Here is a 25,134-nt window from a genome sequence, read left to right on the forward strand (position 1 = left end):
TAAATTGCCTGTAGGTGTGAATATGGGAGTGAATGTGAGCGCGAATGTTGTCTGTCTCTGTCTGTTAGCCCTGAGACAGACTGGCGACCTGTCCAGGGTGTACCCTGCCTCTCGCCCAATGACAGCTGGGGTAGGCTCTAGCGCCCCCCGCGACCCTGAAAAGGATAAGCGGAAGCGAATGGATAGATCGTTATATTCTTAATGAATACTGTATATAGATAGCAAGTAACACGTTACAGTAAGGTCTGCAACTAATGGTGTATTTCCTGTGTTTTTAAATGGATTTTCAATGTATTTTATTTTGAAATTACAATGTTAGGAAATGATATTAGGTAAGTACACTGGAATAAAGGGTAACAAGTCAGGTTTTTAGAGGACACAAGAAATAATTATATTGTAAGTAAATTTTAATATGTAAATAATTTTAAGTACTTCACAAGTAATATTTGAGTACCACGTAAAATCTTGGTATTTCTGGGGCAAAACAAACAATATTTCCATATGTTACATTGTAAGTACAGTGAACCTTTCAAGACTCTCGTTGTATAAGCTCCACTCTCGTGGATGGCTTAACTTTGCCTAACTTCCAGGTACTTAACAGGAAAGGAAACACTCCTTTGGAAGGTTGGGTTTGAAGAGTGAAAATAAAAATAAAATAAAATTAATGGCTCCATCGTGATAAGATCACACAGTTCTGCATATTTTGATGCTATTAAGTTGGTAACAGTCCTTATCACATTACTCTTGGTAAAATAAAAGTACAGTACAGTTATAGAACATCCATCATGCACATCAACATAGTGCATATTAAATAAAGGTGTAAAGAGGCGTGCATAACCTTTATTTGTCTCTGTGTCTCAGGGTGAGGCAGGGGCTCCTGGCCAGAGGGGTCCTCCAGGAGAAAGAGGTAGGCCAGGGCCCCCTGGTGGAGGAGCATATAGTTCCAAGGATGCACAGCCCATGATTGGCCCAGTCGGCCCCAGAGGGGAAAGGGGAAGTCCAGGGTCAGCAGGTGCCCCCGGCCCCCCTGGTCTTCCAGGATCGCCAGGAAATAACGTGAGATGCAGCTTCATTGCACTTTTGACCCGCCAGCCTTTTGTTTTTGGTTTGATTTTTTTGTTTTTCCTCCAACATTTAATCAGCTCCAAATCATGCTATAACCAGGCTGGTTGTGAGAAAAATGAGGAGACTGGCCACAGGCGCTCGCTAGCTCCATCTGTTCTTGTAAATAATGAATTTTTTAATTATCTACCTTGATTAATGTGTGCTCGTCTGGTTTTTGTTTTGGGTTTTTTTCCCCTCTCTGTCTGTCTTCTTAAACAGGCTGTTGTCAATTACGATGAAGTCAAGAACTTCATTCGCCAACAGGTCATTAAGATCTTTGACGGTAAGGACATGTGCAAATGCACTTTGTGTGAATATTTAGTGGGCAAAAAACCCGCTTTGTACACTAGAGTAGTATTATCTCACAAGATGCATATCTGTGTTTCAAGAATGGCTCTATTTGTCCTTTGGGAAACAGCTGCTCCTTCCTCTGTGGACTTCTTTTATTCACAATGTTTTCTTCTTCTCCCCAGAGAGAATGGCCTATTACATGTCTCGCATGCAGATGCCAGTAGAGATGGTGGCGTCCCCGGGTCGGCCTGGGCCTCCAGGGAAAGATGGAACTCCAGGTAGTCCCGGAACCCCAGGTGCCCCCGGTCTTCCAGGACAGATTGGCCGACAAGGCCGGCCAGGAGGACAAGGACTCCCAGGTGAGGGTGACAGTAATGTCACGTTATCATAAGCAGACAGTAAGCAGCTTTGTTGCCATGTGGTCATGTGTTACTTTCTTGCCCTAGGACCACGAGGACCGGCTGGAGAAAAAGGAGACAAGGGTGTTGGAGAGATGGGAGATGTAGGCCCTCCTGGAGCACCGGGTAATGTACCCCACTCATTCATCATTCATCGTATAGTTCAGTGGCAGCTATTTGCCTCATTAGATTTCTTTCTTCCTTTGCTCACGTTGTGTGACGGCATTTCCATCTGCGCGCGCTTTATGTTTATTCTACTGGCTGAAATACCATAAAGGCTGCTAATTCCTTAGAACTTGCTGTTGATTAGTAAATTGCCAGCACGATGAAGTAATTTTTCATCGTTCTTAAATGGCCTTAATTAAAATCACCAGTCTGATTCTTTAAAGCCAAATTCGCATCTGAGAATCTCTAATCATGATGGAGTTCACTTAGCATGGTGTAAATTAGCAAATTAGCATCTGTGCTCACATTACATGAAGCAGGACGTTGAGCGTGGGCTGAAAAAGATGCCGTGCTACTCATGAAGTGATCAAAGTGGGAGTTTAATATCCGTTCATGTTTAATTCAAGTTCCCCCGACAACAGGCACGGAAATAACGTCATCTGTTCGAGATGATGCTTCGTGTTGTGTGCTTGTTTTATACATTTTTCTGATATGGCGTGCAGATGATATTTGATGACGTTACTGATGATTAAATTCATTCGTCTTGTATCCACGCTTTTTTATTTTGGAAGTGTTGTACTTATGGATTTTATATTCTAATATTATACGTTCAATAAATCTTTAAAGGGGGATAGCGTTGCATTTAAGAACTCATGTTTTTGCTATTACTGACAAAGCTGATGCCACTCTAATGCTGTCTCGCTGGCACTTCTTTTTACAGTACTGTCAATTTGTTGTTTTTCTATAAACCAGTTTAAAGTACCTTTAAAAATATCTTTAGTAAACCGATCTACATTTTTTAAGGAGACAGGGTAAAATCTGTATAGCAGCCTGTGAGGTGTTGACATGATGAATATATTCTCTGTTTTTCCTTTCATGCTGAAGGTGTTCCAGGCCCCCCAGGCTATGGTAAGATGGGACCCCCTGGTCCCGTTGGCCAGCAGGGTGTCCCTGGGATCCCAGGCCCTCCTGGACAACAGGGTTCCAAAGGAAAAGATGGCCGCTGTAATCCCGCAGACTGTATGAGCCATGCAGTAGAATACAGCCCCAAGGGCCCATCTGTCAAGGGCCCCTGGTAAAGGGCTACAGGGGATAGAGGAAAGGGGCAGGGGGGCTGAAGCAAAAAGACTACAAGGAGAAGAAAGAAAGCCAAACACCGTGACCCAAAGTTATTAAGTCTGACCACAAGATGGAATATAGGCACTGCCTTTGTTGTTGAATAGCTAGATTTACCCTCACCGATTTCTTCTATAGTTCTGAGCAAACATCTGCGATTTCTTTTTAAGGGGCTCGCTGGAACTGAGACCTGCAAAGATACACCGGCAGCACATTTTTATTGCATCATTGTTGTTCTCCCACGAAAGCCAATTCGTTGCTTTTATTTCCTGCTCTTATTTTTGGTCTTGCCTCTTTTTTTTTTCCATTTTCCTCGCTGTGTTTTATTCCTTTTGTATATTTTCAAACAACCCTGGAGAGGTGACAAGAATCACAATCTGCAGTTTCTTCTTTTCTTTAAGATTCTGGTCTCGGCTGTTGTTTTTCTTTTTTTTTCAACTCTTTTTTTTTAATACCTTTTCTTTGTATAAATCTGTAGAAAGAGAATACACACAATTATGTTAGCACTGCTGCCATCTCTCATATCTCTGTTCCTTTCTGACACAATCCCGTTCTGAGTGCATCCCATGCATTTCTAATATCCTGTCCCGGTGCTTGAGGTGTGAAGAAACATATTTGAATTTGACTTTTAAGAGAAAATCCCCTAGAAATGTTTTCCAGTTCTATAGAAACAGATGTCAAAAACTTACATTCAAGGAGTATCTGATGGATTGACTGTTTTGTATATATTTATTTTATATATATATATATGGTGGCTTTTTATACACTTTCAAATGTTTTGATAAAAACTATGGCTAGCCCCTTGTCTTTTTTTTATTGTCAATGGTTATCCAGCAATAAAAAGTGCCAAAAAAAGGGATTTTTTTAAGGTCGATAAGCTTTCAAAGTGGAATAATGTGTGCAGAACAAAAACAGCTTATTTATAAAAAAAAAAACAAAAAACTTTTACACAGAAGACACATTGGATTTTGTAATTATGTTGGTAAAGTTCATTTTGTGTCCTCTTTTAATGCCATTATGTTTGGAAATGCAACCACTTTAAAACATTTCCTTCCATTTTGTACTTCAAAGTAGCGGCAAAAGCCATCTGTGTGCTTCACTCTGCCCAGATTTAAGAAGAAGCGGAAAACATGAGCAGCAATTGGGCCCATTTAACACAGGTACTGTAATCCAAGCACAACCACCAAACCCTCACAATTACATAAGGATAACAACATATTCTGAAAAAGCCTCACAAAGTGCTTTTGCAGTGCTACATGTTACTGTATTTTGGGGCTTTATCTGTTATTTTATCTTTTTTTTTTTTTTTTATATCTGGAACTCTGTGAAGCTGTGGTCAGACTTTAGTTTTCCACAAAATAACCCAAGGGGAATGTTAAACTGAATTAAATTGCTTTTCAAAAAAAAGCATGGTATCATGTCATCATTGTCAACCCTTGTGTTGAGGTGTATTGAGTGACTCCGTGCAGTTGTTTGGTGTCTTTTTGTTCTGCTTTTCTTTATAATTGTCTTCTCCCGCTGTAGTTATCTTCATTGTCATTACACTGACCAGTTGGATTAGGACTTGTAGAAGTAGGAGGAGGTTGTGGTAGATAAATGGGTTTAACACAGTATAAAAGTTTGACATGCTTGTGAAAACCTAAATGGAAATACATATGAGTCAAAAACAGTCTTCTCTCAGGAGGTCAGTCCCATTGTGTCCCAGATATGCTTTACTGTAATAGCAGTGTGTTTGTGATCATTGTCACACTGAAAAATGAAGCGGATGCCGATCATATGCTTTCCTGACGGTATTCAATGGTGTATTAAATTCGTCCTTTAATGGATTCATAACTTTATCATTTTTAACACCATCTCCAACGCCACTGGTTGAAATACAGTCTCAAACCATGACAGCGCCATGTTTTACTGATAGAAATGTAGATACTTGTTGTACCTCTCTTGTCATCTGCTCCTCTCCTGACCCTGCTCTTTTGACCTCAGCTTGTCCAGTTTCCTTAGATTATTATTATTATTATTACTACACACAACACACTATGCCGAGATATGCCAAATTTTGGGCTAATAGCTATTTGGGAACTGAGCGGTGCAAATATGCAATTTTATGCATCTCAAATGGTGCTATTTTTTTTTTTTTTTACCTTATTCAACTACAAAAATGGATGTGATTTGCTACAGGTTGCTTGTAATAAGGTGCTTCAAAATATATATTGTTCATACAGTAGCTTGAGTTTACTGTCTTTTTTATGCTCGAATATTTATAGGTCAGTGTTAAGTAGCTTAACAAGTGAAATAGGCTAGACCACTTAAATAACATACCAGAAAGTCTGGCTGGTTTAGATCAAAATGGAAGCAAACCGAGGGATCATTCAAGACTTTTGCACAGTACTGTAGCAACTGTGGCGTTGCCCGCCACTTTTGGACACACTTGCCACCATGTTGGTTTTGGGCTCAGAAGCAACCAGAAGTAAAAAAAAAAAAGAGAAAGAAAGAAAGAAAGAAAGAAAAGGGTGGGTTGCTATGCTAACAGCTAACACTAATAGCAACGCACAGACACACATCTGTTATTATAACTAGTAAAATACTAGAACGGCATTCAGCAGAAGTGAAGGATCCAAGGAATTGTTGGATGGTTCATACTATCAGCAAGTCAAATTAGTCAGAAAACTCACTAAAAATGCGCCAAATGGTTCACTTCAGTTATCGAATTAGTGGATTAAGACTACAATAGGAAACACTACATGGCTACAAGTGCAGGAGTTGAAGCACTTGTCAGCCTACAGCTTCACCATCCAGCTGGATGGACAAAAAAAAAAAAAAAAACCCCCACACAGTATCATGTTGAGGTACAAGTTGACACAAAGCAGAACAATATAAAAAAGACAAAAGTTGTTCTGTTTTTTTTTTTTTTATCGGGTTTATGTATAATGCTACAAAGTCGAGCATTTAAACACGTAAGTCTGTGGAGATTTCAGTCCATTTTTTAGCCAAGAGGAACTTGTTTGCAACTTCTGTTGACTTTTTTTGTTTTTAACTTTAGAGGCTGTACCTTGATCTAAAACAAGACTTTCAATAGAGAAACTGAGGTTCGTGCACTCTGTCATACTGAACTGTCGATAATGTTGAATTATTATTCCTAAAATAATAATTCATTTTTTAGAAAAAAATAGACCGACTCATGTTAAAATGTTAGACATCCCCGAATGCTTCTCACAGTTCTTGCCATCTTTTTCCCCAGGCACAAAGCTATGACATCGCAAAAGCAACTGACCTGTCAGTTGCAAATACTGCCCTTGAGCAATTTTGAATCTGATGTGTGCAGTCTAGTAGTGCTGAATGGTTGCAACTTTTTGCCTCGGTAGTGCAAGATTATTAAAAGATGCTGAGCGTATGCAGCTTAGGACGCATGGAAGTTTATTTACATGCATACATGAGTGCTCTTAAAGATTTGAACGAGGACAAATATCAAGAAAAACGAATGGAAATAGATCATTTTCCGTTCTCAACATGATACAGAAGAACATTGGCTCTTAGAAAAGGTTCCTCTTTATTAGTCTGGGATTGCCTGAACAGCCAGCAAACAACTTTATTTATTTTTTTACAGATGATTATATATAAAGAACAATAAATAGCTTCTTTTGATGAAAATAAGTTGTCGTTAAAGCACCGACCTCCCATGGAAAGTTGACAGTGGCACAGAAAGCACATTAGGACCGTTAACTGATTTGCTCTGAGGAGGAGTCATTATTTCTGTAGGAACTCCTTATTACTCACTGATTTCATTAACACAGGATTTTTGTTGGTGCATATCGTAACCCATTCCTTTTCCTCTACATAATAATCAACACACATTTACAAAGATTTACAGCACTGCATTGTGGGAGATGGGAGTGCCCATCGGGATATGCTGTTGCCAGGCAACAAGAAGAAGAGATAAAGCTAGTCGTTAGTTTCTAAAACGAGACTTGGGTTGAAAGCAGGGGATTGGGAAGGGAGGGCAGTGAACACATGAGGTAAATCAGGGATCTCACTCAAGCCTACAAATGAAAAAGACTACATTTTACAATGCGGTACAGTACTGAGTGGAAACTGGGGCTGCAATCATTTATTAGTCAGGTTTTTCGGGGTACACGTTTAAGGCAATGGGTGTGATGTTGGAAAAGAGGCAGGGTGTTAAAACTTCAAAACATTCCTCTGACAAAATATTGCATATGGGAAAAAAAAAAACATTTAAAGTGACCAAACAAGGAAAAAGCATCCTTCACCACATTTGGTTTAGCTTCTCTCGGCTCATAGATGCTTTGAGTTGGTGAGAGACCAAAAAAAAAAGAGATGTAATATGAAATCTGTTCCTCTTTCACTGCTTGAGCAGGACTGGGATATTTGGACGGCGCTGACACCGACATCCAAAAAAAATCCACTTGAGATTTCAGACGGATGTGGGTGGCTGTGAGCTGCTGTTGTCATGGTGATGTGGAGGATTAAGATCATGATGTCCCACCAGTCAAAACTTCAGGTTGTCAGTTCTAGGAAGGAGCGGTGGGGGGGGGGGCTACACATGCAGTCAATGTACTATTATTGCCCCCCCCCCCCCCCCCCTCTCGTTCTTGATGTTGCCCGGCTTGAGAAGAGTGGTCTCTCGCCTTTTTTTTTTCCTTGCCTTGCTCCCTCTCTCCCAGGTGCTGCGATCTGCTTATGGGGAGACGGGGCCTCTAAACATTGGGTCCTTTGATCGTTCCCGCCTCCTGTAGTCTCGGTGAGGTGTAAGCAGACGCGGCCAGGCACATCGCTGCCTCGCAGAATCCCGGGAGACCCAGCGGACCCGACATGCCGGGGCGACCGGCCTCTCCAGGTGTTCCCTGAGGTCCTCTCTCTCCGGGCCTACCGTCCCGAGCCACTCCATCGATACCGGGGGGGCCTGCAGAGTGACAGAGTTTAACATCAAATGGGATTTAACTGATTTCGAGGGGTCAAAAAGATTAACTGCACCAAATTTCATTCTAAGGGTTGGAAACCCCATTCTGGACTTGGATTACATGTGTGTACTGTATGCATGCATATATTTAAGTTGTGTGCATGTGTGCACACAGAAGTGTGAGTGTGTTTCCCTGTATTTGAATTAGCGTGTGCTGTTGCAAGCCTATTACATTCTCATTCAAGAGCATCTGTTAAATTACTGGAGTTAATGATGCCTTTAAAATGCCTTTCAGCAGGCTCTCCTGTGGAGAGAGCAGTAATGCCAGGTCCTTCAGTTGCTTGCAGTACCTTTCTTCTTCTTCTTATCTGTCTTCATGAAAAAAACTTTGTGGAAGGACTACTACAGTGCCCCAAGAAAAGATTGTTACACTCGACTGAGGTATAAAAGCTAGGTTGAATGTAGGCGAAGTGCAATTGAGACACACTTTGTGAGTACACGTTGATGTACATGTGACTTAAATGTCCACTGAAGCTTCTCTTCTTGTTTAGAGATCAACAAAATCCATGTGAAGGGATGAAGAGACACATTTGAGCTCATACACAGGTTCTGACTTTACTGCATTTGATTGTATTGCTGTGTCACACGCACACTGCACCTTTTTTTTAAAGGCTGTCCAGAATCTTAAAATTTCTTGATTTCACAAGTGAATCCATTGTAAGGTACGTTTATGCAGCAGCTGTGTTGACTTTTGGCCCAGTCACCAGAATATTACTATTCAAAAATTCTCCATCCCTCTGGCACTCCCATTTGCATCTTAAAATTTGAACATGAGAGTATGCTGTAAACAAGTTGTTTTTTTTATAAGAAAGTTTTAGGTGGCAATGTCACTAGATTTTGTGGTTCTGCCCCCAGATTGCAGTGACAGTGAGTAGTATGTGATTTGCACAGTTTTTAGTGGCATTCTGCTGAGGCCCAGCCATGATGGAGGTGGAATTACACAGATTTGACAGATCCTGTGATATCATGTAATTTGCCTCAGCTTAACACAACTTAACTCCTTATAAAAGTGTGTTTTTCCTCCCCACTGTCGCCAAGTGCATGTTCATGGGGGGTTGTCTGATTGCCAGGGTTTTCTCTGTATTATTGGAGGGTCTTTAACTCTATAATATAAAGTGTCCTGAGCTGACAGTGTTTGCGATTTAAAACTTCATGAAATAAACTGAATTGAATCTAATTGAACTGAATTGCCTAGGAATATGCACAAAATCTTACCTTACAGGTTCATTTAGAAGGCTTCAGGTCTTACCTTGTATTCCTGGAGCTCCTGGTGGACCTGAGTGAGGTCTACCTGGATCACCTCTCACTCCCTTTGGACCTCTTTTTCCTGAGGTAGATGAAAGAAGAAAAAAAAACATGTTTAATGCCTGAGAAGTTAAACTTCAGATATTCCAATATGCAAAAGTACTAATGTTTAGTTTTACCCTTAAGCCCTGTGTTTCCAATTTGCCCAGGTGCTCCAATAATGCCGGGGATGCCGCGGGCACCAGGTAAGCCATGTGGTCCCTGAGGCCCAGATGCCCCTGGAGGTCCAGGGGGTCCGGGAGGCCCCATTACACCTGCACCACCAAGCACAGCCCTCTTGGCGCTTACTGCCACGGCCGCTAGCCTCTCTGTAACGGAAGAGAGGGCATCATCATTTTGATTAACTGATCTTTGATGTTTCCTCGGGAGATAAAAGCAGGTCTAGATGCTCACCCTGCATCATCTTCAGCACAACCTCAACAATATGCTGGTCAGATGCATCACGTCCCTGGAGAGAGGAGGAGAACACTGAGCACTGACTAAACACTGATTGGTGTTCTGTCTGTATGTGTCTGTGATTAAGAGTGGAACTGGACTCACTGGTGGTCCCTGAATGCCCGGCATACCGGGTACTCCTCGTTCTCCATTAAGCCCCCTAGGACCGGGCAGTCCCAGTGGTCCCTGGTCTCCTGGTTTGCCAGGATCTCCAGTGGGTCCATTGTGTCCAGTGTCACCCCTGATTCCTTGCTGTGAAGAAAAAAGAGAATCAACCCAGTGAGGCCCAACACATCATGAATAATGAGAATTAACTCTTATAATTAATACCATAGACTTTGGGTTACAGAGTTAAAGGTCAGGGTTGACTTATAGAAAGGTGGATATGAGTAGGGAAAGAATGACGCAAAACAAGTCCATCCACGCAGTCAGATTTCTACTCGTTGTAACTCTCACCTGTCCTTTGGGCCCAGGTTCGCCAGACAAACCCTGTCACAGCAAAGACAGAAAGTCATTTTCCCCATTCATCATTTCCATCCATCATTTGCGCCTCGGAGACACTCACTGAGCAATAATTTAAGGATGACTATTGTAAATGAACATCTAAAAATGCAGCTTCAAAGACCCAAATGTGCATCATTGCCTCACTGTCATGTAAATAGCTTATTTGCCATCTGGATTATAATGGGGATTTGTATGCAAATTTGAAAAAAAAAAAAAAACCAGACATCTTCTTCTTCTTCTTAACTTTGGTAATGCTTCCAACATTTTCTTGTATATAACTCTCTGCTTTGATGCCTCCAGAACCAAATGTTTAAACCTTTTCTTTTTTTTTTTTTATCTAAAGCCTAAAAGTTGCATTTATTTATTTCCTTTTTCTTTTCAAACTTGGAAACTCTTTGTGGTCCTTATGGCAACAAAAACCACCAACTACTTTAAAGCAGCTTAAGTCTGTGCTGGAACAAATGTACACATTTTTACCTTTTCGCCTTTTTCGCCGGCCAATCCCTCGACTCCGGGGTCACCCTAAAAGCGACAGAGAGGTAATGAAGAATAAGGGGAATAAAAAAGGCTCTTGAAAGTATTCTTAAGTACCAGTGGCGCAGTTTAAAAGAAGTGCTACTCACAATGCCCCCCTTTGACCCGACTTTTCCTTGGAAGCCCTGGCAGGAGAGACGGAGTAAATGTAAATGTGGACAAATGTAAACTGGATTAACCTCAGAAAAACAAGGATTCAGTACTGATTGAAACCAGCGACACCAGAGACCACAAACTAAGAAAGATGTTGCCTCATTTCTAAAACAAGGAACATGATTATGCCTAGATTATCATTTATATTGCTTCACTCATTCAAGGGTTTCACTGTGGGGGGTTCGCATTCTATTAGTGAGTAAACACTGCCCCCAATATGCAGCTTTGTGTAACTGCATTATCACAAAGTCCACAGACCTTGTCTCCCTTTGTTCCACTGAGACCCTGGGCGCCAGGCACACCGATGGGCCCTCTCTCTCCTTTGCTTCCCTGTGAGGGGAAAACAGAAGCACTGCTGCATGATGTGTTTGAAGTAGAGAGCGCGTTATAAAGTCTGAAAAAGACACGGTGCAGCTTACAGGCTTGCCGGCTGCTCCCTGTGGCCCAACTGGTCCTCGCTCCCCTCTGTCGCCCTGCGGACATCAGGTGAGGTGAGTAAGCAGCAGCTGCCGCTAGTGTTTTATTGTGATATTCAGGTTTGTACCTTAGGTCCAGGGATTCCTTGCATACCAGGCTCACCAGGAATACCAGGCTCACCCTGAGAAAGTGAGAAAGCACAATTATTTACTATATGCTATAGCTTTTAACGTTTTTTCTACTTTGCTATGAATACCATCCAGAGTAAGCATCTGGGCGGACACTAACCAGATACTTACTCTGGATGGCATTGCTTTGGCCTCCAGTAACACTGTGAGGAATATTACCCAGGATATATCCCTCAGTGTGCATATTAAACACTACATAAATGTCTCAAAGACATAAGGGCCCACATGACCTCTAATTTCTTGTCTCCGTCTGCTACCTTCTCTCCCCCCCCCCCCCCCCCCCCCCCCACTAACTGGTCACGGCAGATGATCTTCTGGTTCCGCTGGAGATTTTGTCCTGTTAAATGGGAGTTTTTCATTCCCTCTGTTGCCAAGCGCTTGCTCATAGGGAGTCATCTGATTGTTATCTATTACCACAGTCTTTATATTACAATATAGAGACTGTTGAGGTGCCTGTTGTTGCGATTTGGTGCTATATTAAAAAAAAGCCTGAAATTCAAATTGAACACAAAGGAGAGAAACAATCATATATTTACCAAAGGTCCAGAGGGCCCAGGCAAGCCGACATGACCTCTAGGTCCAGGTTCCCCCTAGAAGAAGAAGAATATTAGAAAAGAAAGGCACACATTACAAGAATGTGAAAACCTGTTATGCTCATTTCCACATCATTTTTATTCATGGACTCTATTAGAGAAAATGTACACGATTCACAGTCCAACATAGAGCGGGGGGGTTAAATCTTCTTAGTTCATCCAGAGTCTGAAACAAGTTGTTGTAGTTCCCCTCCCTTTACGCATCTCTCAGACAAAAGATTTAAAAAGCAGGTGGATGGGGCTTCTCTTCTCACTGCCAGCGCTGTTGTCTAAAATGGCAATGTTAGCAATATCCACTCTCACTGACATATGGAGACGAGAGTGGAAGCACTGTCTGGAAACTTAGTGTTAAGAGGAGTCTGAAGCCTAAGCTTTGGCTCACAAGGAATTCATGTACATACCCCGGGCTGCATTATCTGAAACTTGCAGTATGAACATGTAGAAGGCATACCTTTGCTGCAGGTCCACCTTTAGCTCCTGGGCTGCCGGGTAACCCCTGAAGATGGAATAAACAATGCTGAAAACAGTTCTAATCAAAGCTACATATCTGCACATCAGACACGTTTCAGGAAAGCAAGCGTGAAATGCACATGGCTACGTAGGCGTCGGCAGTTGGCGGTAATAATGCAGTTTGATATAATGATAATGATAAAAATAGGCTTGTGGTGTGATTGCCACAGTTGTAGACCTTGCAGTGATTTTATGTGTGTGTGTGTGGTTGCTGTATCACAGTTTGACATAAAGCAGGCTAAGTTGCAGTGTATGAGTTTTAGGGAGTGTTAGTGTCACTGCAGTGACCGCGCAGCATCTCATGCAGTGCACATCTCATGCTCCATTACCCGTTAGTCAGAACGGCACGCGCACAAACACACACTTATGTCTACCCACTGGTCTGATTGTGATAAATTGCTTGCGGTTGAAGAGAGAATGCTATTTTCAAGGTGCTTTTTATTCTAAAGCAGCATGGGTCACGGGGTCACTGTTAACCTGGATGACTGCCCAGAAAACAAAACACGCCGAAATTTTACACACCGCTTCAAGCTGGTTTCCCTTGTCTGTGCTCCGGCTTTGTTGAATTCAAGAGAAGAACAGATTGCCCTTCTACGTGGTCTGAGTGACAATGATTGTTTACTGGTTTATTTGCATGTGTGTGTTTTGTTTTTGTTTTTTTTGTGGCATTGTCGAACAGTTCTCCGACAAAACACGCAGGCCCCCGTCGAATGATCACTCACCGCTGTTCCCTGAGGACCAGGAGGACCGGGCATCCCGGCCTGACCAGGGCCACCCTGCATAAATGAGAGCAGAAGAAGAATAAATTAATGTTTTTGTTTTTTTGTTTTTTTCACCTCCAATTGAAGTTACTCATCATTATCACTGCTGGCACACACTTACTTTGATTCCAGGAATGCCAGGTGTGCCATCTTTTCCATCAATACCCGGCAGACCCTGAAAAAGCAGGCAGATGAGTCAGTGGACTTCATTTGGCACACCTTGCCAAGCACCTCCACAACTGTGGCCTGAAAAAACAAAAGTGCGTTCACTCACATTCTCTCCCTTTTTGCCAACTGCACCCTGTGGGCCCTGGATACCTTGGCTGCCCTGCAGAAGATAAAGAAATCAGCCTCAGTAGAGCCACGGTGCACATCAGTATCGGTGCCTCCATTCAAGCTCTGAAATAGCTTCTTTTTTTTTACACACACCACCGCCTTGACAAAAAAAAAAAAGGGAAACCACTACAAGAGTCACCCACTTTGTCTCCTTTATCGCCTGGCTCTCCAGGTGGTCCACGAGGTCCTTCTTCACCCTGAAAAGAAAAGAGCAGACTCACAGTTGCCTTAGTGCATTCAGTGTGTGAATATACCTCTTTATATGAGTAGCTGAATTTGTATTTGTGTGTCTTTAAGTGTGTGCATTCTTACAGGTGGCCCAGGAGGTCCTACTGGTCCGCCGATGCCCTTGTACCCACCAGGGCCCTGAGGGAAAACAACAAAGTGCCATCAATCTGTTCGGATCAGAGGGGGAGCTAAGTCGCGGTAGCCTACCACTCATTGTGATAAAGGGATAATTAGAGCTTAACTCACTTCTTTAATGGGAGCTACACAGAGAGCCAGGCACTCTTGCTTTGGCACTAAGCCGGGGTGCTAACTTGGCTAACGTGGCTAATGTTAACAGTAAGACGGATGGCTACAGCGGATCATTAACTACAGATGGAGGCACCGTGGACCCAGACAACCCCAACTCATTAGAGAGGGAGAGAGATTTGTGTTAGCATCATTTCCATATGTCCCCATTGCTGGTAATGGATGATGTTTGTAGAGTGGGGGCAAGTCTGGCTGTGCCTCCTTGGTGCTCATCTAAGAATGAGAGCAGCCTTGTACTCAGAGAAAGAGAAAAACAAAAAGCCAATATGCTTTTTTTATGTGATAAACTGAGTGTAGTACTCACTGGTTCTCCTTTGGGACCCATCATTCCTGGATAACCACTCAGACCCATGGGACCCTTAGAAGAGAGGCAAACTATGGTAAGATAGACACCCTTGTCCACAAGAAATGGCTATTTGAGATGCTACTATGTAGATTATAATATGAAAATTATAAATATTCAATTATCATCATACTGAAGGTCCTGGGATGCCCTGCTCCCCAGAGATGCCAACTTCTCCCTTGGGGCCCTGATGAGGAACAAAAAAAAAAGATTATTAATAATAAGTATGTGCTTCGCCCTGTAGCATATGTGCCTGGAAGCAATTGTGAAACCTTGAAAAACATTTAATCAAGCCACAGATTTCATTTAGTTTTGTCTCTATATGTTTGACTTGCAAACATTTACCAAAAAATCTAATTGAAACCCATTTCTGATGTTTGCATGTTTGGTGTGTGAGTGGTTTTGAGGCCTATCGGTGAGCTGCAGCCTGCTCACACCATCCTCTGGTGGTCTTCAGCACCTGAAGCAGTTCAATCAGCGCATAATGGGTTTGCCAAGACTGTTAAAGGGGCGGAAACGAAGGCTCGATGGAACTCTTGTGCCGGGATAAGTCGGGATAAGCTTAGCATAAAGACTGAAATCTTGGGCAAACCGGGAATAATAGTCAAAGCGCCAATTGTTACTCCCCGAAAGCACGACTTGTTTTTGCATATCCAGAAGGCCACGGATTAAACAAACATAATCAGGGAGATTTTTGCGTTACTGGGAGGATTTAGGAACTCTAGTGCCCAGCTAGATGCTCAGCTCAACAATAAGCTAAGCTGGCCTAATTGTTTCCCTGCTGAAGTTACACACTTTTCATCAACACTCAGTTTAGCCTGAGCAGTCTATTAGCCTGCCCTTTGAATGATGCGACCCCTGAACTGGACACTTCAAACCATTTGTTTATATGCCAATAAAGAAATATTATTTTTGCGGGGTTTCCAGAATCTTGCTCGCCATCCTCAGCAGGTTCATTAAGTTCTTGGGTTTTTTTTCACACTTTAAAGATAAATCTGATAGTCTTACTCCATCTTTGGCATCACGTGGGCATCAGTGATACAGCAAACCCTGTTGGTATCCATTTAAACAACTGGTGAGGATGTAAACGGCTTTCATTGTGTTTTAGAAGAAAAGCGAGCAACCTTTAACCAGGCAGCTCCTTTAAAATACTGATCGGCCTCGGAGGAGCGCTTGCTTGATGCGTTGAGTGTTTTGAGCATCTAAAGCAAGCGCTGCCAGAAAGCTCCTTGTGTGGGAAGATCAGAGGCTAATTCCTGGGGCTTGGCTAGCCGCTCCCTTGGAGCCCACAGTATGCTCATTAGCTCTGCTTAATACAGCGAGGTGAGAGGCTTGCGCTAACCCTGACTCTCTCATCCAACTCTTCATGTACCTGGCTCCTCACCACCCCTTTCATCTGGCTTGCTGCGTGCTGACTCCAGAGCCAGGGCCAGGCCTGACTAATCGCAGCCAGATTAATGCCAGTCATGTGCCTCAGGGGGCTTCATTAGAGCTAATCCTCGCCTCCCCTTGGTCCTGTACGGTGGGTGAGTGTGCAAAAGCAACTGCACGGCATGTACACGTATGGGTGTCTGAGTGCACGCGCATATCCTCTCAAGCGGAGATTGTAGCAGCTCACCGGTCTTCCAATGCTGCCAGGATCTCCGAGAGCACCGGCACGTCCTTTGTGTCCCTAGAGGGGAAACAATTAGGCAGGATGGTGTCATAATATAGTGGTAATGCGAAACGATCACTGATGCCTGAAACAGACAGATTACTCACCTTGACTCCCTGCAGTCCCTGTGGGCCTTTAGGTCCTGCTGGGCAGTTGAGAGGACACTGGGAAAAGATAGTGAGAAGGGTATGCAGTGTATGGGTTATGAAATGTGAAGTTGTGTCAGAATAGATTTGCAAGAGAGGAGGAATCTTTAGATCTTACCTCGAAATCTGCACTACCCTCTTCTCCAACAATAAACTTGCCTGGAGGACCCTAAGCAGACAGACAGATACATGGATGAGCAAAGTCACCCAGTCACAGTTGGCAGTCAGTTGCGTCTACCACCCTCCCAAGCTGAGCCAGCACTCTCTCCCTCTTTCACTCCATCTATTTCTCCCTCCATTTTCCCCCCTTTCTGTTTATAGATTGAGTTAGAAAGTTAAAGTATCTCTACAGGTGCTGATGTATTTCTGCAACAGCCAGATGAGACAGCCCACTGATCTAATGGGGGTTTATTTACCCTAGGACAGCACTAAAGCTAAACAAATACACTCCCCTGGGCTGGGAACATCACTCTCAATGAAGCACCCCCCTCCCCTTCTTGGAAACAGAGAGATGCACACAGGAGAGTTCATACGCCGCTGGAAAATGACTTGAAAGCATACCTCTTTAAACTGTTTTTAGTGCATCACCACTTAGTGTCTGTTGGGACTTGTTCAAGCAGCTCTGGCTGCGCTTGGTGTTTTGTTACCATTCGGCGCATTAAAAACACACACGCACACATTGACTGTGTGCTGGATAGAGCACGCATTTAGCATGGCATCAGCAGTATGTCCTTGCCTGTGATCCCATTCAGTCATTTCAGTCAGCAACAATTAGACTGATGAAAATGTACGCCTGATTAAGCCTAATGAACTCCCAGTAGCTTATTTATTAAGTTTTTACAACTGATCTCACCAGTCTCAGTGCCTTCATGTATTGTTTACTGTGACATCCTTTCTGTGGATTAACTTTGAGTACATTCAAGCAGCGCTTTGGTGCGTATGTGTAATGGAATTGGGATGAGGCAGTGGCGTTATGAATGTTTGTCCTCTAGAGCGCTATGAACTGTTCTGCAAGTAAATAATACATGTATAAAATATTTCATGTTCAAACAGGTATTATTTTTTATGTTAATGTAACATTTACTAATATCAGGCTAAAAAGAATGTTTTTATCTTTGTTCCATCTGCACTATTTATATTTGGAACCTCACCACACATGCTAAGGAGGCCTAACAGCATATAGCGTAGCAGCAAGACCAGAGCAGACACCAACAATAGAGAACGTGACGCTGAATAAGTCAGAAAATAGCATAAAATAGAGGCACTATTGTAGAAGTAGATGTTAGGCCCAATGCAGCTTGCAGAAGCAGCATCAACTTTATGCTGGTTGGAGCAGCTTAAATAGCATGCCCTATATCACACTTGCTAATAGGATGCACAGGTGAGCATCAGCTGACGTGGCAGGCACTGAGACCAGCTGACATGCTGAGATTGCTGTCTGAAGCAATGCTTCAGTTAATGGTTGTTGCTTATGCTATCTTTCCAGATTTCTAATTGCTTAATTGATCTACAACAACAAGGGAACCTACATATGATACACTAGTGTATGTTTTTTTTTTTTTTTTTTAAAACAGGCTTTTCAAAACGTGGTTTTGTGTTTAGCTCAAGGATCTTTGTGACATAGAGTCAGAAAGAAAGATGACAATTCATACGATTTTTCCTCGCAATTACCGGCTTGCCCGGAGGTCCAGGAAGTCCTGGAGGTCCCGGTGGTCCAAGGATACCCTAAATGTTTGTGAGGAGAGAAAGAAATTGTGACTAAGAGCTTCTGAGAAGTTACAAAGGCCCCCATAATAAACCGAAGCTGGAGTTTTGTTACCTTTGGTCCAGTTGGTCCTATCTCACCAGGGAGACCAATTGGCCCCGGAATACCCTATACAGGACAGTTATGTTAGTGAGCGTGACAAACAAAATGATATGTACTTATCCCACCAGAGACAAATTATTGCCACACTTTAAAGAGTTGAAGGCATAACTGCACAATACCAGAGAAGCTACTTACAGCCAGTCCTGGAAGGCCAGCTCCCTGTGTGACAAGTGACAAGGGGTTAAATTACTGTGTAACAAGTGGAACCAATCCATCAGAGTATCAATTAATGTTTCCAAAAGCCAATTAAAAACAAATGCAGGAATTCAGTAATGCGTGTGTACAGTGTCAGTGCAGGTTAAATAGCGCTCAGGAACAAAGACACAGAACACAATCAGTCTGTGTTTGCTGTGTCTTTTGCTTGGAATTAATTATAAACAAAGTAATTAAGTAAGTAAGCCTTCTTGGAGGAAGAACAGCCCACAGGGCTGGATCTCCTGTCTGTGGAGCGTAAGACAGCTGGGTGTACAGCACAGCCCCCAGACAGTATGCCTGTTAACGCTAAATAACGGATTAACTAATAGTGTTGTGCTCAAGCATGACATTGAATGACTCTGGACTTACAAAGATGTGCAATAGATGGACATCGAGCACCACCTAGTGGCGAAAGACTGCTACAGCTGATGCTTCATGATTTCTTGTGTGGAATGGCTGTATCTAATGACAATATGGAGTGTGACTCCTCTATTAAGGATTGCATATATAGAGATCAGGCTCGTGTCAGCTGCAGAAATCTTACAGCACATTTGGATAAACTGAACCCAAATTGAGGCACAGCTGGTCAGGCATTCATGCGTGACCTAAAAGGCACTAAGGAGGTTGCCTTAAAAAACCAGCTGTGTTCCAATATGTTTGTTAGAGAACTGAGCAGGCTCGAAAAGAATGCCTAATTCAGTCAATCATAACTCATTTCTTAAGTATCCCGAGAGCCCTGTGAGATAATGTTAGCCAATTAGTCATGCATCATTTTATATTAATATACAGAGAGCACAGTTACTCAAGCACTGAACTTCAATACAGCCTTACATGAATGTACTTGTATATTATGAAACTATTCTATTCTAATCTCTATCTGATAGTTATGTTTTTGGGGAATTTCTAGGTTTCTAGGCTTACTGGATCTACAACAACAAGGTCCAGTAAGCTGTTAGAAATCAGTTAGAAAGTCAGATATTGCACGTGTCTCAAATACATGCATAACAGATTAAATAGAGATATTAGAAAAAAGTGTTATCTAAACATTTTGACTGAAGGTCCCTGGCAGTAAATTGCATGGCTGCCTCATAAAATAATATAAGAGATGAGTTGTTTCCTTTCCATCACTGGGTAGTGTTTCGAATGGTGCCAATTATAATACATATTAAATAATGGGTATCACTTATTCATCACTCAGAGTAACTGGACAGAAAAAAATGAAATGAATGATATATAGGAGCCACATGAAAAGCCTTTTGGCTTTGCAATATAACTAGTGGCAGAGCAACCTCTGAAGGCTGAAAATCTTTAGTGCCAAAAACTGCAGTTTCTCACACGACCACTTGAAGCAAGCCAGCCCTCGTGGACTGTTAAATATTTCTGTGACATAATTAGCAACATAATCTGCAACCACTGTTGTGGCCTCGTCGATTCCTCCTGTGCATTTCTGGCTGCTTTTTCAACACATTTTCTGAATGAATCAGTGAGAGTATAATAATAATTTTCCTCATTATAAGATGATGATCGTAGCCTCCATATGCGGAATTACAGATGTAAACAAATCCTAAAAGGAGATCGCTAAAATTATTGGAATCAATGTGAAGAATCGGAAAAACACGACGACCATAACAAAGATCAGGAACCCATGAAGGGGAAAAAAACACCAAGATGTGACCACAAGTTAATTAATATATAATGCCCAATGTTGCAAGCTGGCAATGGCCTTTTAAGCAGATTATATCTGCTTTACAAATATTTCCCACAGCAATATAAATAAACTTCAAGGGCTAAGCTATTCAGTTTCTCTTTGAATAGGCTGTGTCTTAATACCTGGAATTGGCATTCTGTTTTCCCACAGTGAATTAGAAATGCACCTGTTAACTACACAGAGTCATGAGTCCCTTCCTGCTACTTTCTCTGTCTAAAACAAAAAGGAGAAATGGTTTCATAGGATGGGAAAGTCAAAACCTCAGGGTTGTAGAATGCAAAGAAATAAGCGATGGTGTCTGTTTGTTGTGTACAGTTTATGATGCTACATTGTAACTTCAGTTGTCAGAAAACTAGAGTTGACATTTTGTATATTAAGTTCTTTTAAAATGTTTGCAAAAACCAAAAAAAGTGACAGTTAAAAATTGATTTACTCACAGGAGTTCCGGGCTCACCAGTTGGACCTAGTTGACCCTAAAACAACAGAAATCAGTAACACATCTTTGATGGTTAACTGTGGTAATATTACACATATAGATGATAACGACAATATCTTTTTGAAATGAAAACAGCACACCAGGATCAATGAAAAGTCCTTAACAACACAGTGATTCTCACGCTTTCCCCTGCAAGCAGGAGTTCGACGTCATTCTCAACATCACAGGACACGGGGAACATTACCCAGAGATTTTCTATTTCTATAAATCTGAACCTTTCAGAGTAGTCCACCAGCAGCACAAACAGATTTCACACAGAACAGCAGCACAATTGTGATTTTGCACTAATAATCTTTTTAGGTTAAGGTTTAGACACTTGCCTTTGGTCCAGGTCTCCCGATAGGACCTCGGTCACCCTTTGCTCCAATCAAACCCTGGAGGCAAACAGAAAGAAATGAAATCGGGTAGCTGTGCTATGCAGTATATACTGAAAACTGCCACAAATGAAACATAATTAACATCACAAGCGGGTTAACCTCACATTTAATCAAAGCTGACTTGGTTCAGGTAAGTAATTGGGAAACAAACCTGAGACTGAGATTCCGGGGCAGATTACTGGCTTAACCTCTGAGGAATGCCTGGTTTTGTGTGTGTGTGTGTGTGTGTTTGTGCTTCTGTTAGCATGTGACCGTTTGGCACTGATGCTCAAGTTCCGTCTGAAGCAGCAACTCACATTGAAAAAGCTAGGACACAGTTATATACGAGTCTCTGTCTCTGAACAATGGCAGTGGTTAGGACTTGCAATGCCATAATAATATGGCTCTTATTTTATAGTTAAAACAAACATACATGAGCAAAGCAAGTAATATGTAGTATATAGATCAGATCAACGTCATCAACACCTACTAATATTCTAAGCTCTCATGTAAACTGATCTATTCCAATGACAACTGGACAAACTCCACTCTCGATAGGTTTCATGTTCTCTGTGGAAAGCTGGGGAAAAACCTGATGTAAATATGTAGGAAAAAATAATAATATTAACCAGCCCTGTTAAAACAGATACCTGGATAAGAAAGTGAATAATCTGTGAGGTACAACAAGCTTTCTGGTTTCTTTTTACAGACCACTTGTAGTGCGTATTTTATCATCTAGTCATATTTTAGCGTGATGTGGTTGCATGGAGGTAAACATATTAAAAGCAAAGAAGAGGGATTGAGTTTGTGAAATATAGTCCTAAAACTTCTGGTAATACCTTTGAACCTGATATCCTGGCTACAAAACACTGACCTCTGGGTGCTCAGACTGTGCTATCACAAACAGAGCATGTTGTAAAGATCATCCAGGATATAAGACAACAAACAAGACTGAGCCTATAGTGCAGGGATGTTAAACTTATTTTACATCGCAGGCCACAAACAACCCGTTTTGCTCTTACATGGGCCGGATCAGTGAAGCTACTCTTTCTGTCAATGTAGAGAAATGTAACTACACATTTAATCAATGAATATCTTAACATAAGAAAAAGAAGCACATTTTCAGCAGTATGTCTCATTTTTTTTCTTTGTGATAAAGAAATGCTGCTGTAGTAAATGAAAAAACCCTGTCAGCATGACTCTTTGGCCTTGAGTTGTAACAACTAAATGCACAAAAGTACAGAAATCTATCATTTAATTACTTTGGCATCGTATGAATGGCCATGGAGGAGGTGTTTGTCTGAAGGAAAAGCTGTAAAACTTGTGAAAATACGTTTCAAAATTGAAGTTCAAAATCTGGAAGCAATATTTTTTAAAAGTTGTTCTCCTTTTTTCATTCTCTCTTGCACACAGTTTACTTACATCAATGCCATTCTCCCCGGGTGATCCGTCAGGACCTGGCTCTCCTGGCTCTCCCTTTTGCCCCTACAGCAAAAACCACACCGTGAAAACCGTGTTCAAGTAAATCACAAGTTAAAGTTGCTGCAAAATTAAACTGGCACCGTGACAGTATAGACTTACTGGTGGGCCAGGTGACCCGGGACGCCCTTTATCTCCCTGCAGATAGACAAAGGGCATGTGTTAACCCAACTAAACATACAGTACACGCCATGGTTACACCTTTGTGTTCACAACTGTATCATATTCATCACCTAAATGCCTTTCATTGCTACCCATCACCTCATAGAAATGAATTTAGGAAGATTTATCATGTCGCAAATTTCACGAGACAGCATGAGAAAAATGTGCCACATAAATATATACTGTACTGAGCACAGAGAGGCACACGGGCAGATGTTAATCAGTTGCTCCAGTGTTGACATTATAAGCAATCTTTAGATGGACTCTGAAGTGTGTCTACACTGGCTGCATTTTCTATCGGGCTTTGATCCCACTGTTAAGCCTTTGGAGTGAGCAAAGAGTGACATGTTTAATAACATGCTAGACTGACACTGTTTATTGATGATAAAGAGCTTTTTAAAAATAGTTTTTTGGCTAAAATGCTAATAAAAAAAGAGACTTTTTACATTTGATTTGGTATTGAGCCATAAAGCATGCTATCTCCACACTGCTCTAGAGCAGCTTCTGTTTCCAACACATTTACACAACTTTGCCTGTTGTTAACCCTTTGAGTAACTCGCACATATCACGTTACTGTGACCCAAACTCGGGTCTGAGGCAAGGATCTCTTCTCAAAGACCCCTCTCTCTGCTGGGAACAGAGCTCTTTTGTGCCGGTGTTTTCATTTGCAGCGCTCTCTGCTGGTATGACTTCAGTACTGCGCCGCACCTCCTGATTTGGTATTTCTCCAGTACAATGAGGAGCTTTGTGGGAAAACCTATTTGGCAAACCTGTGTGGATACTCACATCAATGCCATCTGACCCAGGAGTGCCAGAGGGGCCGGGTGGGCCTGGCGGGCCCGGAGGTCCAGGTGGACCCCTCTGAAACACAGACAGAGAGGAAAAAAGGTTAAACAGCAACATTTATTAATTCACTCTGTGCAGTAGCCAGTAGCAACAATCAGGATGCAGTATCATTGTGGAATATATAACTAACAGATGTTAAATATATATTGTAATATCGTAGTGGATATTAATTTTCATGGATTTTTATAAAAATGAAAACACATTTGATGTATGTTTTATTTTCCCAAATATAACCTAACCCTCCATCATAGAACCAAATACCGGAGTGGTTACTGCAGGTTAAGGTGGGCAACTCTGAAAGCCGACCGAGTGAGTTTAACATGGAGCATTGCAACAAAAATAACGTGACAAAACTGGCATCTTCGAGGAGGTAAACACAAAGGATCGAGGAGGAATGTGGGAGGAAGGGCTAAAAGACTGGCACTGTTTACCCCCACCCAACCCACCCCCCTCCTTCTCCATCCTACTGCCTGTCTTGAACAACATTTTATTGCAAGGGTCAGTCAAGTGATAAAAGAATAAATCCAGCTTTGAATTCTTCAGGTGTTAAAACCCCACAAAACAAAACACAGAATGATCCCTGAAAGTGAAAACTCCTGTAAGTCCAGAAGATAACGTGTAGGTGTCTGTTTGAATAACAGCTTTCACGCTCAGTGGACAAAGTTTGTGTGTCGGTGTCAGTGCACACTTTTTTTTCTTAAATCTGGCATGGCTGCAAAGATTTGACCCCCCAAAAAACTGAAAAAATAAATTCCATCATTCTTGGTTAAATAGTGCTCCTCTTGGCCCCTGTAAAGGTAGCCTAGGTAATGATGAATCCGTGCCTTAAAAAAGAGCGGGCGCCGTGGTTAGAAAGACCTAAGAGTCCATGTACGATAAGGGTGATCCATGAAAGATCCACAAGATCGCTTCCACCCCTGAAAATCATTTTCTTCTACATTCATTCTATAAAGCTGGGTACTCATCACACTTATATCCTTGCTTCCATGCTGTGGTTAATTAATCCCTTCATCCAGCCCAAGATGGCACGAAACCTACAAGATCACCTCAAGATATCCATAGCCGACTAGACCCTTACCGAGGGCCCTTACCCCCTGAACCCTTGAGCCCCAATCAGGTTTTGAGCTCCTCTGTGCCACTCACCACTTGAGCCAAAACCAGGCACAAGGTCTGCAGAATAACCCAGGTCTTCAGCAAGGCAGAGAGAGCAGCCATGGTCCCTCTCCCCTGTCCGTCTCTCCTCGGTTCAGCAAATCCTCTCTTCTAGTGCCTCTTTCTGCTCCCTTACTCCTCTCAAGGCCGGCACAGCGCAGAGCTGGTGGAGCAAAGCTGTCAGAGAAGAAGGAGGAGGAGGGGAGGTCGGGGGTGCTGTGTGCACAGCCCACAGGATGGATGGCAAGTTGAAGAGGGTGGGGAGGGAGTAGGGCAAAGAGAGTAAGAGAGGTGTTGTCCAGCCCCCAGTGCTGGCCCCTGGAAGCAGAAGAAAAATTCTCTGTCTCAGGCTCAACAGTGTAAAAACACACACATACACACGTGTAGTTTCTAAAACCCATTGGGCAGGAT

General features: G+C 42.3%; 2 protein-coding genes across 7 annotated transcripts in view; one reads left to right on the forward strand and one right to left on the reverse strand.

Annotated features, from left to right (window-relative positions):
• col16a1 (collagen, type XVI, alpha 1) overlaps positions 1-7,346 on the forward strand; it is an 84,768-nt gene extending 77,422 nt beyond the window's left edge. For all 6 annotated transcript variants that reach the window (XM_085148335.1, XM_085148336.1, XM_085148333.1 and 3 more), the window contains 5 exons: positions 862-1,056; positions 1,324-1,387; positions 1,578-1,754; positions 1,842-1,919; positions 2,844-7,346. In XM_085148335.1, the coding sequence (XP_085004461.1) occupies positions 862-1,056; positions 1,324-1,387; positions 1,578-1,754; positions 1,842-1,919; positions 2,844-3,037 (708 nt within the window). In that variant the 3' untranslated portion in view covers positions 3,038-7,346. The remainder of the gene's footprint in view (positions 1-861; positions 1,057-1,323; positions 1,388-1,577; positions 1,755-1,841; positions 1,920-2,843) is intronic.
• Positions 5,964-25,134, reverse strand: col9a2 (procollagen, type IX, alpha 2). Its single transcript, XM_085148339.1, has 32 exons — positions 24,715-25,134; positions 23,512-23,586; positions 22,666-22,701; positions 22,507-22,569; positions 21,049-21,102; positions 20,670-20,705; positions 18,465-18,488; positions 18,282-18,335; positions 18,134-18,187; positions 16,581-16,631; positions 16,424-16,480; positions 16,281-16,334; positions 14,796-14,849; positions 14,624-14,677; positions 14,098-14,151; positions 13,929-13,982; positions 13,724-13,777; positions 13,571-13,624; positions 13,411-13,464; positions 12,630-12,674; positions 12,122-12,175; positions 11,525-11,578; positions 11,400-11,453; positions 11,239-11,310; positions 10,917-10,952; positions 10,771-10,815; positions 10,246-10,278; positions 9,895-10,041; positions 9,748-9,802; positions 9,474-9,662; positions 9,299-9,376; positions 5,964-7,992 (listed from the first exon to the last, which is right to left on the reverse strand). Exons 1-32 carry the CDS (start codon positions 24,784-24,786, stop codon positions 7,787-7,789), a joined length of 2,076 nt encoding a protein of 691 aa, XP_085004465.1. The 5' UTR covers positions 24,787-25,134; the 3' UTR covers positions 5,964-7,786.

Source organism: Neolamprologus multifasciatus, chromosome 22 (genome assembly GCF_963576455.1).
Source record: "Neolamprologus multifasciatus chromosome 22, fNeoMul1.2, whole genome shotgun sequence".
Classification (NCBI taxonomy): domain Eukaryota; kingdom Metazoa; phylum Chordata; class Actinopteri; order Cichliformes; family Cichlidae; genus Neolamprologus; species Neolamprologus multifasciatus.

What these genes read in the sequence shown, in the direction of transcription:
- col9a2 (XM_085148339.1), bottom strand. Translation starts at nt 24,786, where the DNA reads ATGGCTGCTCTCTCTGCCTTGCTGAAGACCTGGGTTATTCTGCAGACC. An exon ending in GCCTGGTTTTGGCTCAAGTG is followed by an intron (nt 23,587 to 24,714) that starts GTGAGTGGCACA and finishes TCTGTGTTTCAG; the next exon opens with AGGGGTCCACCTGGACCTCC. An exon ending in AGGGTAGTGCAGATTTCGAG is followed by an intron (nt 16,481 to 16,580) that starts GTAAGATCTAAA and finishes ATCTTTTCCCAG; the next exon opens with TGTCCTCTCAACTGCCCAGC.